The 14,334-nt window shown below is 54.9% G+C and overlaps 1 protein-coding gene across 4 annotated transcripts in view; it reads right to left on the bottom strand.

The window, feature by feature from the left end:
• RHOBTB2 (Rho related BTB domain containing 2) overlaps window positions 1-14,334 on the bottom strand; it is a 25,634-nt gene extending 11,300 nt beyond the window's left edge. Inside the window, exons 1-6 of one of the 4 annotated variants that reach the window (XM_003902533.4) lie at window positions 14,254-14,334; window positions 4,310-4,511; window positions 3,381-3,484; window positions 2,713-2,898; window positions 1,113-2,131; window positions 749-867 (exon numbers count right to left, since the gene is read on the bottom strand). In XM_003902533.4, coding sequence (XP_003902582.2) covers window positions 749-867; window positions 1,113-2,131; window positions 2,713-2,898; window positions 3,381-3,484; window positions 4,310-4,511; window positions 14,254-14,309 — 1,686 coding nt within the window. In that variant the 5' untranslated portion in view covers window positions 14,310-14,334. Of the gene's footprint in view, window positions 1-748; window positions 868-1,112; window positions 2,132-2,712; window positions 2,899-3,380; window positions 3,485-4,309; window positions 4,512-4,787; window positions 6,293-7,717; window positions 8,778-8,806; window positions 9,347-14,253 lie in introns of those variants that run through there. The other 3 variants (XM_021942131.2, XM_021942130.2, XM_021942132.2) reach the window with 3 other exon arrangements.

Below are 14,334 nucleotides of genomic sequence, written 5' to 3'. Positions count from 1 at the left end.
CACTATTCTCCTGCCTGAATCCCCCTAGAGCCAGGTGACAGACAACTACAGACAGCCCCCAGGCCCCAGAGCCTGCTAACATTATTCAAACCAGCTAATCCTAAACCTGCTCAACCTGCCTCGCCCATTCCCTCCCATGGAAACCCTCTGCCTCCTGATTGACCCCAGAGCTTCCCCATGTGACCCCCAGCCATGGTGGTGTGGCATGCCCCGTCTTCTTGGGATCTGTAACAAGTTGTCTTATCAATGACAGCCATCTCGCAATCTGTGGGCCTCTCTACACCTCAATAATAATAAAACCTACCTTTTAAAACAGTGATGGATCCAGTTGTTTCAGGTGGGTCAGGGAGGCAGTAAGGTACAGCGTAAAGAGCCAAGGAATGGAAGTCCTGAGTTCAAGTCCTAACTCTACTTCCAACTTCATACAAGTCACTTAACTTCTCAGGGGCTCCCTTTCCTAAGTATACGGTAGGAGTGGCACATGTGTAAGTTGCGTGTGAATTCAATGAGATGATGAACCGAAAGTGCTTTCTAAACTCTCACGTTGAGGTGTTAGTGTAATTCCCTCTCCTGGTGTATTGCATAATCCTTAGCTCCAGGAACCACCTCATCAACCTCTCTTGGGCCCATCACCCTGTGGTTAGCACAAAGTCAGCGATGAAGAAAGTACCCTGAATGGCAGTGCCTCAGATGTAAAGGGTGCCAATGTCTCACTCCCTCCTTCCCCGCTTTGTGTCCTCAGCCTTACCTCCCGGGTGGAGCTCTCCACAAATGGCCCCCCGAACATGGCAGCCATCCAGTCACAGCTGGAAATCAACAGGGGCTTGTGGGCGCTGATGGTGCCATCATCCAGGATGAAGGTCACATCTGTCCAGAAGAAGCATCACAGGAGGACCGATGAAAGAAGGTGGGAGAACGAGCCCCAAGGGGAGCCACGGAGCCTCCTCCTGAACCCAGAAGATTCGGGGCATGTAACAACCCCGCTCCCAGCTGGGGAAAACCAGGCTTCAAGAGCATGGCAGCCGCAGCTCCAGGACACCAGGAGCTAAGACCGACAGGCAATGCTAATAGCACCAATGCAGAACCCCTCGCCTTCCAAGCATGTTTCATACCTGAGAAGGTGCCTTTTGCCAAACACTCCTTAACCCGGTTGGTCCGACGGACATGGAAGGCCTTGGTGATCTCCTGGTTCATGAAGGCCTCATTGTTGAGAATATTGGCCACCATCATGCGGAGATCAAAGACCTCGAGCAGCTCAGCAATGTGGGCAATGTGCATGAGGTCACGCTCGTTCTCGTCCAGCTCCCCCGTGTACAGGTACTTGAGGACCGCCCGGAAGGGCCCCGGCTGGATGGAGCTGTCCATCTTCACCACCACCATCAGCCGGGATTTGTAGGTGAGAGGATCTTCTGCCATCTCTTCCTGGATGCTCACAAAAGCTCGGCTCCAGGAAGAGAGCACACGACCCCTGCCCGGCAGGTACCCTGTTCCGTTGCCCCGTAAGATCCCGTCGCTGGTGGAAGCACGGAGGCCAGCAGGACCGGAGCCCCCAGCCTCATCCACGCTCTCGCATACGTCAAAGCTGGCTGCTCGGAGCAGGAAGTCTCGCCCATGGTGGTGATGGTGATGATGGTGGTGTTGATCAGGGTGGCCCTGGTGGTCCTCTGGGCAGGCGCCCCCTGGCCCCGAGGGGCCCCCCAGCTCCCCCTCACTCAGGTCCATGAGGAACAGGTCATAGAACTTGGAGGAAGAGGTGGAGAGGTAGATCTTGTGGGCAAAGATGCGCACCCGCTCCTGCAGCACCAGGATGACGTCCGCGCAGAGCGGGTCCTCCAGGAGGTGGGCGGGGCACTCCTCGCTGCTGGAGGGGGGGTCGGGCACCACGATGATGGGGGGCGGTGGCTTGGGGGGTAGGAAGGGTGCCTGCAGCAGAGGCCGCTGCACGTTGCGGAGGTGGGACTTCCAGAACTGCAGGTGGCGGCGGGAGATGAGTGCAGCTCGGATGGCGTTGTCAAAGACGTCCTTGATACCGAACTGGGCCACCACGCTGGTCTCATAGTAGGGGATGCCCAGCTCCTTGGCCACCTCCCGACCCTTCTCTGGGGGCAGGATTTCGTTAGGTTTGATGGGCCTGGTGGGTTCAAGAAGGAAACCAAGCTTGTGTTGGTGGTGGAGGGAGCTGCCTGTTCTTCCACAGGCTGGAGGGACTCTGCTCAGGGTCTGGGTGCCAGTCCCCACCCACTCCTGCCCTGCTCTGTCTGGCCAAATCCCATCAAGCTCCTTCAAGGTCCACCCCAAGCCCTCCTTCTTCCAGAAAGCTTTCCCTACTATGCCAGGCCCCAGTGACCGCTCCAGTGCAAAGCCGTGACAGCACTGCCTCTCTGGCAACTAGCAGGCAATGCTTCACAGGGATATTTAACATGCTCACATATTTAGTGTATCCCTCAGCAAAATTATAGGACTTTTTCATGCAAATATCACCTCTTCCTCTTTGTCTTTCTTCATGGTGTTTTACACAGCACTGCCCACACCAGAGGTGTGCAACAGGTATACGAATAAATGAATGAATGAGCATGCTTGTTGACTCCCGATGCAAGCTTGCTCCAAATGGAGGGAGAGACATGAGGCTCAGTGGAATTCCCCCAGGGCTGAGCAGGGAGCCATGGTGAGGTATCCATCCCTGTTTGTCTCGTTGGTACCAGCACCTCCTACCTAGCCAAGGGTCGCCTAGCCCTGTTGACAGCCTCCAGGTCAGCGTAGCGCAGGTCCAACTGGCAGCCCACCAAGATGACAGGTGCTCGGGGGCAGAAGTGCTTGATTTCTGGGTACCACATGGTCTTGACATGGTGGAGGGAATTGGGGTTGGCAATGGAGAAGCACAGAACCACCACGTCCGATCTGCGGGTGGGAGAGTAAGGTTATGAGCAGAGAAGCAAGCAGTAGCTGACCTGGTCCTAGAACATCTGCCCCACCCCAGCCCCATACACTCCCACACCTGGTTTAGGTATCTGCTCACGTGTTCTTACACAAAACATAGAATAACAATACCTCCAATTTATGTGGCATTTTAGAGCTCAAGACTTGTTTTGGCCTCACAGCTATCTTGTGAGTTAGAAATGGCCATTTGTACCACTTCACAACTGAGAAACATCATCTCAGAGCCACTAGGCACAGAGCTGGAACTCAATCCAGGCTTCCTGATCCCGGGCCCAGGCTCCCTTCCCTGCCCCAGGCTGCCCCAGCCCCCACGAGGCTCTGCCAGAGCTGTTTTCTCCACTCCTTCTTGCCAGCTGAAATTTCACAGAGGTGCTTGGTTCCTGGAAAAGCAGGAAAAAACCCACCCCGTTGGTTCTCTGCAGGCGGCCAGAGGCCTTCCCTACCTCCCATAAGCAAAGCGACGGTCTTTGTGGTGGTCTCCAAAGGTGTCCCAGAGGCGCAGAGAGACGCTGACATCATCTACCACGTCTCGGGAGCGTTCCAGCACCTGGGACAGGGGAGGAAGACTGGGACTCGAAGGCAGCAGTTTTGGGGCCCTCTGTGTGCCAGCTCAGGATAGGTGCCGGCTGACACCTGGAGGCTCCAGACAGCACCGGGGAGGGAGGGACAGGGCTGGCATTACCCACTGTGCATCCTGCACAACTTTCATCCACATGAAATCTATATAGAATCAATAACAAGGGTGGCCTCCAAGCCGACCAGGAGTGGAAGAGACCCTAAGCAGGCAGAAGAGACACTAAGAGGGTAGAAGAGACCCTAAGGGGGTGGAAGAGACCCTAAGCGGGTGGAAGAGACACTAAGAGGGTAGAAGAGACCCTAAGGGGGTGGAAGAGACCCTAAGCAGGTGGAAGAGACCCTAAGGGATGGCTATGGGTGTGGAAGGGGCCTCTTCGGGAGCTGACCCTTGTTCCTCATTTTCCCTGCAAACGGCATGTTTGTGAGCCTCTGGTCTTTCGCTATCAGCTGCCAGCTTCTTTGCTCCTCTCAGCTTGTATCTCTTCCAAGCCCCAGTCCCCCAGTGCTCCCCATTACTTAGGGCTGTGACTACATACAATGCAGTACCCCACACAAAGCTGGAGTCCCAGGCACCAGTTCAGTCCCTGAAAACACAACCAGCCAGAGACGCTCCCCTGGGGCAGGCTTGGCTCAAACCTCTCTCCAGGGTCTCCTTCCTCTTCAGCTGCCCCTACCCCACCCTGTCCCACCCCTGCAGGGCTCCTGTGAGCTCTGGAGACACCAAGCTGTGCCTCAGGAAGCCCCCAAGCCCAGACTCATGGCTTGGATCCCCAGCCAGGTAGCCCTGCAGCCTTACCTCCTGGCACACACGATATTGGTCGATGGCCCACACTGTGGGCACATGCGTGGCCAGCAGCTGGTACTGGGTGAGGGTGGCATTGCAAGCACGGGCACAGATGAGCCTAGTCTTGCCCACGGCGTTGTCCCCCACCACAACGCACTTGATGGTCTCTACGTTTGGCCTTTCATAATCCATGTCAGAATCCATTAAACGGGACCTGAGGGAGAGGAGGGAGGCGGTCAGGACGGCATGGCATGCCAGCTCGCCATGGGCCAGGGCCAGCACCCGCAGCTCTCCTCAGTCAGGCTGCCCCTCTGCAAGCCCCGGAGCTGATAGGAGGAAGGAGGAGCAGGCAACGTTCTGGGCAAGAGCTCTGCGAGGGTCCAAGAGGCCAGAAGCCCATTCAGGCTGAGAGGAGCAGTGCCACCAGATGGGCCACCCGTCCCCTTCCTGCTCCCACCATCCTCCAGCTGTGCGTCTGGATGGAGGAGACCTGCACGAGATCACCAGTGGGGCCTGCCGAGGCCCTGCCCTGTCCCCTCTCCAGAGAGGGCAGCTCACTCCTCATCTGCTCTCCTCTTTCTTCCCCAGCAGGGCAGTGGCAGCAGAACAACAAACAGCTGAGAGAAGCAGAGTCGGCCAGGTCCCCACCCCTTCCCAGCATGCCTGGGGGCAGAGCACTTTAAAATTTAATGGACTTGTCAGAACTGGGCAGCGGCTCTCCCGGCCTCCACTCTTTGCCTCGCCCTCTCTGGTGGTGGTGGATTTCTAAGTCCTAGCCTGCCTAAGTGCATCCTTCAACCCCAGACCCCAGCCCCCTTTATGGAGATGCAATTCCTCCCAGCCTCTCTGGGATGGGGAGGTTCCTGGATGCGCCTGACCAGCCCAGGGGCCTCCCTTTCTCTACTACGGGTCTGTCCTGTTGCCCATGTGTCATGCTCAGCTACGGGTCCAGCTTTGAGATGGGGGTGAGGGGAACCACAGGCCTGTGATGGTACTGTCAGTGGCCAATGGGCCTCTACTTCCCCGATGTGGGGCTGTCCTCCCGGCACCCTGCCCCCAGCCTCAGAGAGAGTGAGATCCACCTCCACCCTCTTCTACCCTTCCCATTCCTAGGGAGGACGATTCTCAGGCTGACGATCCCAGGCAGCTGGCACTCCTGGGTGATATTCACTAAACTGGCTCCATGGGTGATGGGGTTGCCAGGAAGCAAAGGATCAGAAACTTGAGCCTACATTTCTGGGCAAATTCTTGCTTCAGTTGCCTTCGATGTTGAGCAGAGAGGAAGTGGCTTCTCAACCCCCAGAGAGGGATGGCTTGAATGACCAAACAGAAAGCACTTCTGTAGTCAAATGTCATGTTCGTGTTTAAAAATCTGTCGCCAGGAGGCCCTGGCCTCGGCATCCACCCTCTTGGGATTAGGGAGCAGGGGCAGGGCCGGCGTTACTAGGAAGCTTGGTTTCGCCAGCATCATCTGCCCGCCCCACTCACATTCCCTGTGTGTATGAAAGTTGTCTGGGGGGACTTTAGCGCCCAGAGTCATCCCTCCTAGGCCAAGGAAGGCTGAGCTGAGTCCTGGAGGCTGCCCAGGCACCCTGGCTGCTGAGCCATCCATCCCAGAGCCAGGCCACCAGCAGCAACAGGGAGGCTCCATTCCTGCTGGGCTGTAACTGGATGCCAGCATGCAGGGATGCAGACTGAAATATCCAAGTAACGATAGCAACTGGGATTCGCGCGAGTGGATGCATCTCAGCAACCTAAGCAAAAAGTGCAGCAAGGACTTCTCAATGAGACAACCTCCTCCTCCTTTTTGGAATGTTACAGGATCTGGACCCTTCAACGAGGTCTCCATGCAGTGCCCTCGCGGTCTCCAGGGAAACTGTATCATCCCCTGTCTCTCCTCACCCTCCCTCAGCACAGAACTGTTTTTTGTTTTTGCTTTTGTTTTGAGACTGAGTTTTGCTCTTGACACCCAGGCTGGAGTGCAATGGCACGATCTCGGCTCACTGCAGCCTCCGCCTCCTGGGTTCAAGTGATTCTCCTGCCTCAGCTTCCCAAGTAGCTGGGATTACAGGTGTGTGCCAGTATGCTGGCTAATTCTGTATTTTTAGTAGATATGGGGTTTCACTATGTTGGCCAGGCTGGTCTCGAACTCCTGACCATAAGTGATCTGCCCGCCTTGGCCTCCCAAAGTGCTGGGATTACAGGCGTGAGCCATCACACCTGGCCCAGAGAACTGTTATTCTAAACACAGGCTTCCTCCTCCCAATTCTCTCTCCTGAGCTGAGGACCGGGAACCCCACTTTCACAGTTCCTGGTCTCAAGTTGAGGGATGTGCTGGCACTAGGAGGTGGCACCTGGGCTGTGGTTTCTGTTTTGTCAAGCGAATACCAAAACAGATAACAATCCCAAATATAAAATATGTGCAGCTGGAGGATAAAGATTAAAACCCAAGGGCCAAAAAAACTTCTTTCTCAAGTTTTGATTCTCGCAGCATATAGGTCTGTAGACCGAAGCGGGAGAATGAGGAGGCATAATGGAGGGGTGTCAGTTCTCAAATCCAGGAGCACTTTGACAATGAGAATAATGCCAAGACACCAGCAGAGCAGTGCTGGGCCAAGTTCAGCTACTTTGTGATGAAAACACTGGTGCCCCCTTTGTGCTATGTCACCTCTAGGGTTAAGCAGGGGTCAGCCAATCAACAAGTGGAAATTGACAAATACTGTGCCATGAGTTTAGACACCAGGCCTGCTGAGTTGCTTCCCAAGCTGCATGACCCCTTCCCTCCATTCCCCAGCCCCTTCAGCCATCCCCAGCTTGTCCTTCAGCTGCCTCTCCATTTGTATCATCTCACCCTTTCTACCCTGTCCCAACTGCCTGACTGGCAAAGTTCACCGTCCTATCTAGGAAGGGGCAAGTCACTTCACTTTTCTGGATATCAGTCTCCCACTCTGGGAAATGGGTATGAAGGTACTGGAAGAGTCTCCTGAACCGTGGTTAATTTGTGCCAAGAGAAGCTGGGCTGAAAGGAGGTGTTTGTCTTCTTATGTAATGTGGTATTATATAATGCTAGATTGCATATCTATATGTGTAATTATATCTCTCTTTAAGATACAGACCGGCCCAATTCAGCTGGGAGAACTCTTAGTCTAATCAGGCCTGTCTTAAATGAGGATCCTATCCTGGAGAGAGCGTGCCAAGAGGAATACAATTTTTGCCCTAGGATGTTGCTGATGTTGTATCATGGCTGATGTATGGTGATACAGCCCACTTAGTGAGCTTCTCAACTTCCCCTCTCCCTCCGGCTCTCTCTTCTTCCATGACTCCAGACTCTCCCTCAATTGCCTCATCCCCACTCAATCAACCTCCACAAACTATGACCTCCTCACCACCCGGCCCTGGGCATCACAACCCCCAACTCACTCCTCTTCCATGACAATCGCAAAGTCACTGGTATGTGCTCCTTCCATCCCTGTTCCATGATCCCTGTGCCCCTCTCCAAAAACAGCCTCCTGCCCACCGCTCTCCCAGTTCTTTGTACTTGGTGCAAGCCAAAACCCAAGGTGTGCTGAAATTAGCTACAAACCTCGTGCACTCCCAGTCCCACCCCCACACCCCTACACACACTCTTTGCAGAGCTCAGAAAGGGCCCCTTTCCCTCCCACAGCTGATAGGAGGCTTGTTCATCTGTGGCTGCCCTAGTCTGGTTGTCAAGGAAACAACAGAATCTCCCTGGGAGCCTGGCTTGTCTCCTAGCAACCAATATCCCACATCATCTTACAAAATGGGAAAGCGAGGAAAATCCTGAAAATGAAGGTAAAATCAAGGGAGATGGATTGGAAGGGAAAATTGGAAGGAGAAGAACAAAGAGAGAGTGGACTCCGAATTCGGGGAGGCTCCCACGGGGGTCGCTGGCATTGCAAGGAGCCCCGTGCAGATCCAACAGAAAGCAAGGCCCAAAGGGACCCTGAATGGTCATATTAAAGAAATACAAGCCTAAACACAGGATAAGCCCCCTCAAACCTGAAATGTGGACACATCACCAAACACCGCCAAGGATCTCCCCAGTAGTTTCACAGAACTCAGTTACATAGACTGCAATGGAGTTGAGTTCAAAGAACCAGCTCCAGAACCGCCAGCAAAACACCCCAATTCCACTGTTGTTTTGTTTTTGTTTTCTTAACAGAATCACTTCCACCACTCTGGACCGTGTTTCTTTTTTTCTGACACGCTACTCTGCATACACACAAAATAGAAATTTAAAATTTGTTAAACATCGAGAAGGGGGAGGGGCACGACACGCCGAGGCAATCGAGTCATCTTCCTTTCCCTAGACACACCGGAAAGGATTAGTCTCCAGCCTCTCTGAACCCAGTTGCCAGAGCCAGAGCCCAGGGAAGAGCGGGGCCCAGGAAACATAGCGAGGGGCGCAGCAGGGCCGGGAGGGCGACGCGGCGCGTCTGCAAGGGCCGCTGGCCACCCCGCCATAACCGCGAGCAGCCATCTACTTACACCACTACATGTGACGGGGTGGCTTCTAGCGTGAGGAACACATCTTTTCCTGCTGAGCACGCTCATTTTAGTGAAATGTCGAGGGTCCCTCCGCGCCTGCAAGTTGGGACGACGCCGGCGCCGCCGCGGGGCTGCTGGGCTCCAGCCTCCCGGCCGGCTCGCGGCCGCTCAGAAACTCCGGCAGGGCAGCCCAGGCCGGACGTGGGCCCAGGAGCGGACGCGCGCGCTGCACTGCAGCCGCTGCCCCTTCCGGATCAGCATCGCCCCGCGCCCCGGGCGCCCAATGTCACGGCGGCGCGCGGAGCCGGGCTGCGGAGGCTGCGGGCGGCGCGCAGGGGCGCCGGGAGAGGGGCGAGGCCGCCGCCGCTACGCGCCCAGGCCCGCGGCGAAGGCGCTGCCGCGAAGACGCCTGGCGCTGCAGTCCCGGGGACCGTTCGCGACCTCCTTTTTTCATTCACAAAAAAAGGATAGGCGAAAAAAAAAAGAAAAAAAAGGGAGGGTAAAAAAGGGGGGAGAAAAAATCGTACCCAAGACGACGGCCGTGACGGGCCCCGCCCACTGCTGCGCGCGGTTGGTGGAAAGCGTTCGGGGGGCGGGGAGGGGGCGGGCTGGAGAAGAAGGGGATTGGACGCTCCGCAGACCCCGCCGCTCCGCAGACCCCGCCCCTCCGCACCGCTCCCGCCCGCCGCCCGCGCTCCTCCGCCCCTCCTGCAGGGACGCCGCGAGGAGGGTCTCGGCTCGCTGGTCTGGGTGGTGCAGGTCCCTCCACCTGGCTAGGCGCAAAATCTCCCCGGACGCCCACGGGGTTTTCCCCTTTCCTTCGGGAGGCAGGGAAGAACCTCTGAGAGGCATCCTAGTGCGCCCTGGAAGGGATGCTAGTTGGAAGAGAAAGTGTGGTTGTAAACCCAGGTCCTCACCACTTGCCCATGGGGAGGCGACGGTAGGGGCAGTCAGGGGGTGGGTAGGAACGAAGAACCGGCGTTTCCATACGAGCCCTCTGCTGCCTTGGGAATTTTCGTGGCATTTGAGAGCCTTCCTCCCTCCATGGCCCTTAATGAGTTGTGGGGTGGGTACCTGTACCACCTTACCTGTCTCCCAACTAGGCCTTCTTCAGCGGGTCCCCACCTCCATCCCACCTCCCTCCTGTTGCCTCCTGGAGTTCAGTAATAGCTGCTGATCTCTGAAAGAAACACCATGAAGACAGTAGCCTAGAAAATCGTCCCTAAGCCTTCTTTGGGTTCTCTGCCTCAATTTACCCCTCTGTAAAATAGAGAGATTCTAAGGTATAACATCTATAACCTGAGTGGTCCTTAGAAGACACTTTCCATATTCAAGGCTGGTTTCATCAGGATAATTTTTTTTTTTTTTTTTTTTTGGAGTCTCCCCCTGTTGCCCAGGCTGGAGTGCAGTGATGCAATCTCAGCTCACTGCAGCCTCCACCTCCTGGGTTCAAGCAATTCTGCCTCAGCCTCCCAAGTAGCTGGGACTACAGGTGCACGCCACCATGCCCGGCTAATTTTTGTATTTTTAGTAGAGAAGGGGTTTCACCACCTTGGCCAGGCTGGTCTCGAACTTCTGACCTCGGGTGATCTGCCTGCCTTGACCTCCCAAAGTATTGGGATTACAGGTGAGAGCCACCGCACCCAGCCAGGATGATCATGACTGCTAGTGTTACAGTAGTCAGCTCAGTCTGGTTTGATTCAACTCCTCAGTTACCTCTGGACAATTTTTGAAGCCCAGACTGGCATGCCGCCTACCTGAACCGCCTCCACCACTCCTCCATCTTGTGCTCTGAAAATGCAAATCCACTCTAATATTAGTTTATGCAAAATATGATTAGGAAGAGAAATTGACTGCCAAAAGAAAGCCGGGTTAAAAATGAATTTTGTATTGTCTGAAGCATGCTTCTCATCTATGAATACATATACTTGGAAGCTGTCCATCAAGGTGTTTGTGATCAACGTGCCTACCTACCTGGTCAATGTACAGGAAGTGCTCGATCGTTGGAGGATGCTTCTTCCACCCCTTTCTACATCTACCCAGAGCTAGCCAAGAGGTTCACAACGACTGACAGGGCTACTTGCTTCTCATTTCTGGTTAGAAATCACCCTCCATAAACCAGAAAGTACTTATTTGAATACATATTTAGGAGAGAAACTAAACCGTGCTCACATATGTTCTTCCTCCACATGTTTGGCATTAAAGAGCCTTACCGCATCTTCTGTGTGCCAAAGAGAGCCCCTGCGCCAGAGAAAATCGTAACATGAGCTCTCTGCATGGTTCCCACGGCAGGCCAGGGTCTCTCTCACAGACACCCTTTTCCCTCCACCTATCTCCAGAGACCAGCTGAGTGCCAGATGCCAGTTGACATCACCTTTCACCTGTCCTGGCAGGAGGCATAGCCCCGGTGGAGCAAGGAGTAGGAAGACAGAACTCCCTCCCACCCAAAGTCATGAAGCAGGAGAGGGTGGCTGCTCAGCCTGTAAGCTGGAGCCAATGCCCTTTCTGCCTTGGGAGAAAAAGCCAGCTCAGCCTGGAAGCCTCAACCAGGCTGGACTGTGCGAATTCCAAGGTGTAGTGTTGATTGCAGGGGAAGGGTCTTAGACAAAAATGTGGGTGTCAAATGAAATTGGACCCCCACAGCTCCCGCCCTGCTCACACTCAGTGAACTGTTTCAGGCAGAGGCAGGAGCTTTGCTGGGGAGGTTTCCTCAATTCCCAGCCCTGCTTTTTGCACGCAGTTCCCTCTTTCAGCCTTTCTTCAAACCAAAGTCCTTCCCCATCATTTCATCTCTCAACTGTCATGGTTGGCGGCCCACTCAGTCCCCTCTTATCATCAGAGTTCCTCCAAGTCCCCACCTCCTCCAACCAGTGCCCCCCAGCCCGTCCTCTGCAGCCCCTTGTCACTGTCAAGCCGCCCCATCCATGTCCCACCCTAGGCTGTCTGGCGACCTCCGCAGACCTCTTCCATAGGCCAGCAGCCTGCGAGGAGCTCCCGCGGTTCACTACTCACAGACGGCAGCGTTTTCCCCGCTGTGCAAGGGGCAGACCACCAGCAAGCTCCAGCCGTCGGCCTGTGCCCCAGTTGTGGCTAAAACCAGGCCTTCTTCCCAGCCAGCCCTGGCCAGGACTGCCCTGGGCCCTCCACTCCTGCTACTCAATACAGCCTCCAGCCCCTGGCACCCCAGCCAAGGATTTGCCATGTCCCTTCATCTTTGTCCAGCTCTCCAATGCCAAATCCTGGAAAATAGGACCATTCCCAGAGGCCAGGCTTCCCCACCAGCAAGCAAGGAGCTGTTGGGCCCTCTCATGCCCATCCCTGTCCCCAGCTGTTAGCACCCAGCAGGCAGCAGCGTCTCACAGCACAGGAAGCCTCCCACTCTCCTCACTGCGCCCTCCCACCCCAGGCCCTGAGGAATCCATTTTCCTCGATTCAGGTGACTTCTCAAGGCAGGCCTGGGTGGGAGACAAAAGCTTCTGGCCTTTCTTTCTCTGCCTCCTCCATTCTGTTACATACACAGACACACACAGACACACACACACACACACACACACCAGCCCTCTCTGCCCATTTGCTGCAGCTTGGAAACACTGGTGTAATTCCGAGGAGCAGTTGAGCCTGAGCACTGATTCCCACCATCCCTGGCTTCCCAAACCTGCTTCTGCTGGTGGGTCTGGCAATGTCCTGCCACGTGCCCAGCCACGTGGCTGTAGCCCGAGGGCTTCCTGGCAGCATGGAGTCAAGTTCCATTCTACAATCTCCTGCCCCTGCCCAACCCCAGCATCTTTTCCCTCACCAAATCCCTCTGTGACCCACCTCCCCAGTGACATAAACCCCTGGAACCTGTCCCCAGAAGGCACCCCCTTCATGCCTCCCCACACCACCCTCCTCCAGGCCGTCACGCGGCTGCTGTTTTCCTGAAGCCGGGCAGATGCCTGCCTGTGAACAGGAGGCTTATTTGGGGAAAGAGAAAGCTCCATTCTGGCTCTTAGGAAAGCGCACACGCAGCAGGCTCCCCAGCCAGTCCCACCAGCGTTGCTCTCCCTGTGGCTCTGAAGGCCCCTCCCCAGTGCCAGCCCAATGCAGACCCCCTGGCTCCGCCCCTCCTCCAACCTGCACCTTCCCTTTGCTTCACAGGCAGCTTTACCCTTCAACATTTTGCAGGGTACTAACCACGCTTTCATGGCACCCCTGTCTTGGAACACTAGAGCCTCTGCGGAGCCCAGCCCATGGGCCTTGTGACATGAGCTCCGCCCCCCACCCCCTGCCATGTGCAGGCTGGGGCACGTGTTGTCTCTACCCTGCAGCTGGGACAAAGTTCAGAACCAGCCATGAGCAAAAGTAGAGGCATTTCAAGATGCAGAGCCCTAGCAGGGTGAAGGAACTGAATCTGGAAAGCCTAGAGTCTCTCAGCTTCCCTGTCCGGGGCTTAACGGACACCATCGGGTCCCCACAAGGATACAGGAAGCTTCTGGGACTTTGCACAAGCAGTTTCCTCAGCCTGAACACTCTTTCTGTTTCTACTCCTTTCACCAGATAAATGTGTACTCATCTTTCAAGTCTCAGCCTAGATATCACTTCCTCCAGGAAGCCTTCCATGAATACTTTCTTACACTTGACAAAGTGTAAGTTTCCTGTTCTTCCCCTGTGCTCCCCTAATAATATCAATCACACCAATCTATCATTGGGTTTTTCTGTCTCCTAGATTGTACTGAGAACTCCCTGGGGCTGGCAGGGGAGCTTTCCTAAGAGCCAGGATGGAGGTTTCTCTTTCCTCAGATAAGGTTCCTGCTCACAGGCCAGGAAGCAACACTATAATGCTTGTTCAGGCCGAGTGCGGTGGCCCATGCCTGTAATCTCAGCACTTTGGGAGGCTGAGATGGGAGAACAGCTTGAGCCCAGGAGTTGGAGACCAGCAGGGCAATATAATAAGATCCTGTCTCTATTAAATTTTTTTTAATTTTTTTGAAAAGGATAATGCTTATTCAAAAAGGTATTTTGAAACTGGCCTGGTGGCTCACGCCTGTAATTCCAGCACTTTGGGAGGCCAAGGCAGGTGGATCACCTGAGGTCAGGAGTTTGAGACCAGCCTGGCCAACAAGGTGAAACCCTCTTTCTACTAAAAATACAAAAATTAGCTGGGCATGGTGGCGTGTGCCTGTAATCCCAGCTACTCAGGAGGCTGAGGCAGGAGACTCGCTTGAACCTGGGAGGCAGAGGTTGTAGTGAGCCGAGATCGTGCCACTGCACTCCAGCACTCCGGTGCAGTGGGTGAAGAGTAAGACTCTGTCTCAAAAAAAAAAAAAAAAAAAAAAGGTATTTTTTTAATGCTAGTCTAGTGCCTGCAGTCTAGTGCTTCAATAAACAATTTGGGAGATGTTTAATAAATGCTCGATGGATGAATCAATATTTGGGAAGGGAGAGCACAGTACACAGTATCTACTCACATGCTGTCCGAAGGGGTCTTCCGGGGGCCATCCGGGCCTTTTCTCCAGGCTTGCATTGCTCTATGTTCCCTGCAGGCTCCT

Source organism: Papio anubis, chromosome 8 (assembly GCF_008728515.1).
Source record: "Papio anubis isolate 15944 chromosome 8, Panubis1.0, whole genome shotgun sequence".
NCBI classification, from domain to species: domain Eukaryota; kingdom Metazoa; phylum Chordata; class Mammalia; order Primates; family Cercopithecidae; genus Papio; species Papio anubis.
Note: the sequence above shows the minus strand (reverse complement) of the source record. Positions and strands in the feature narration are given on the sequence as shown.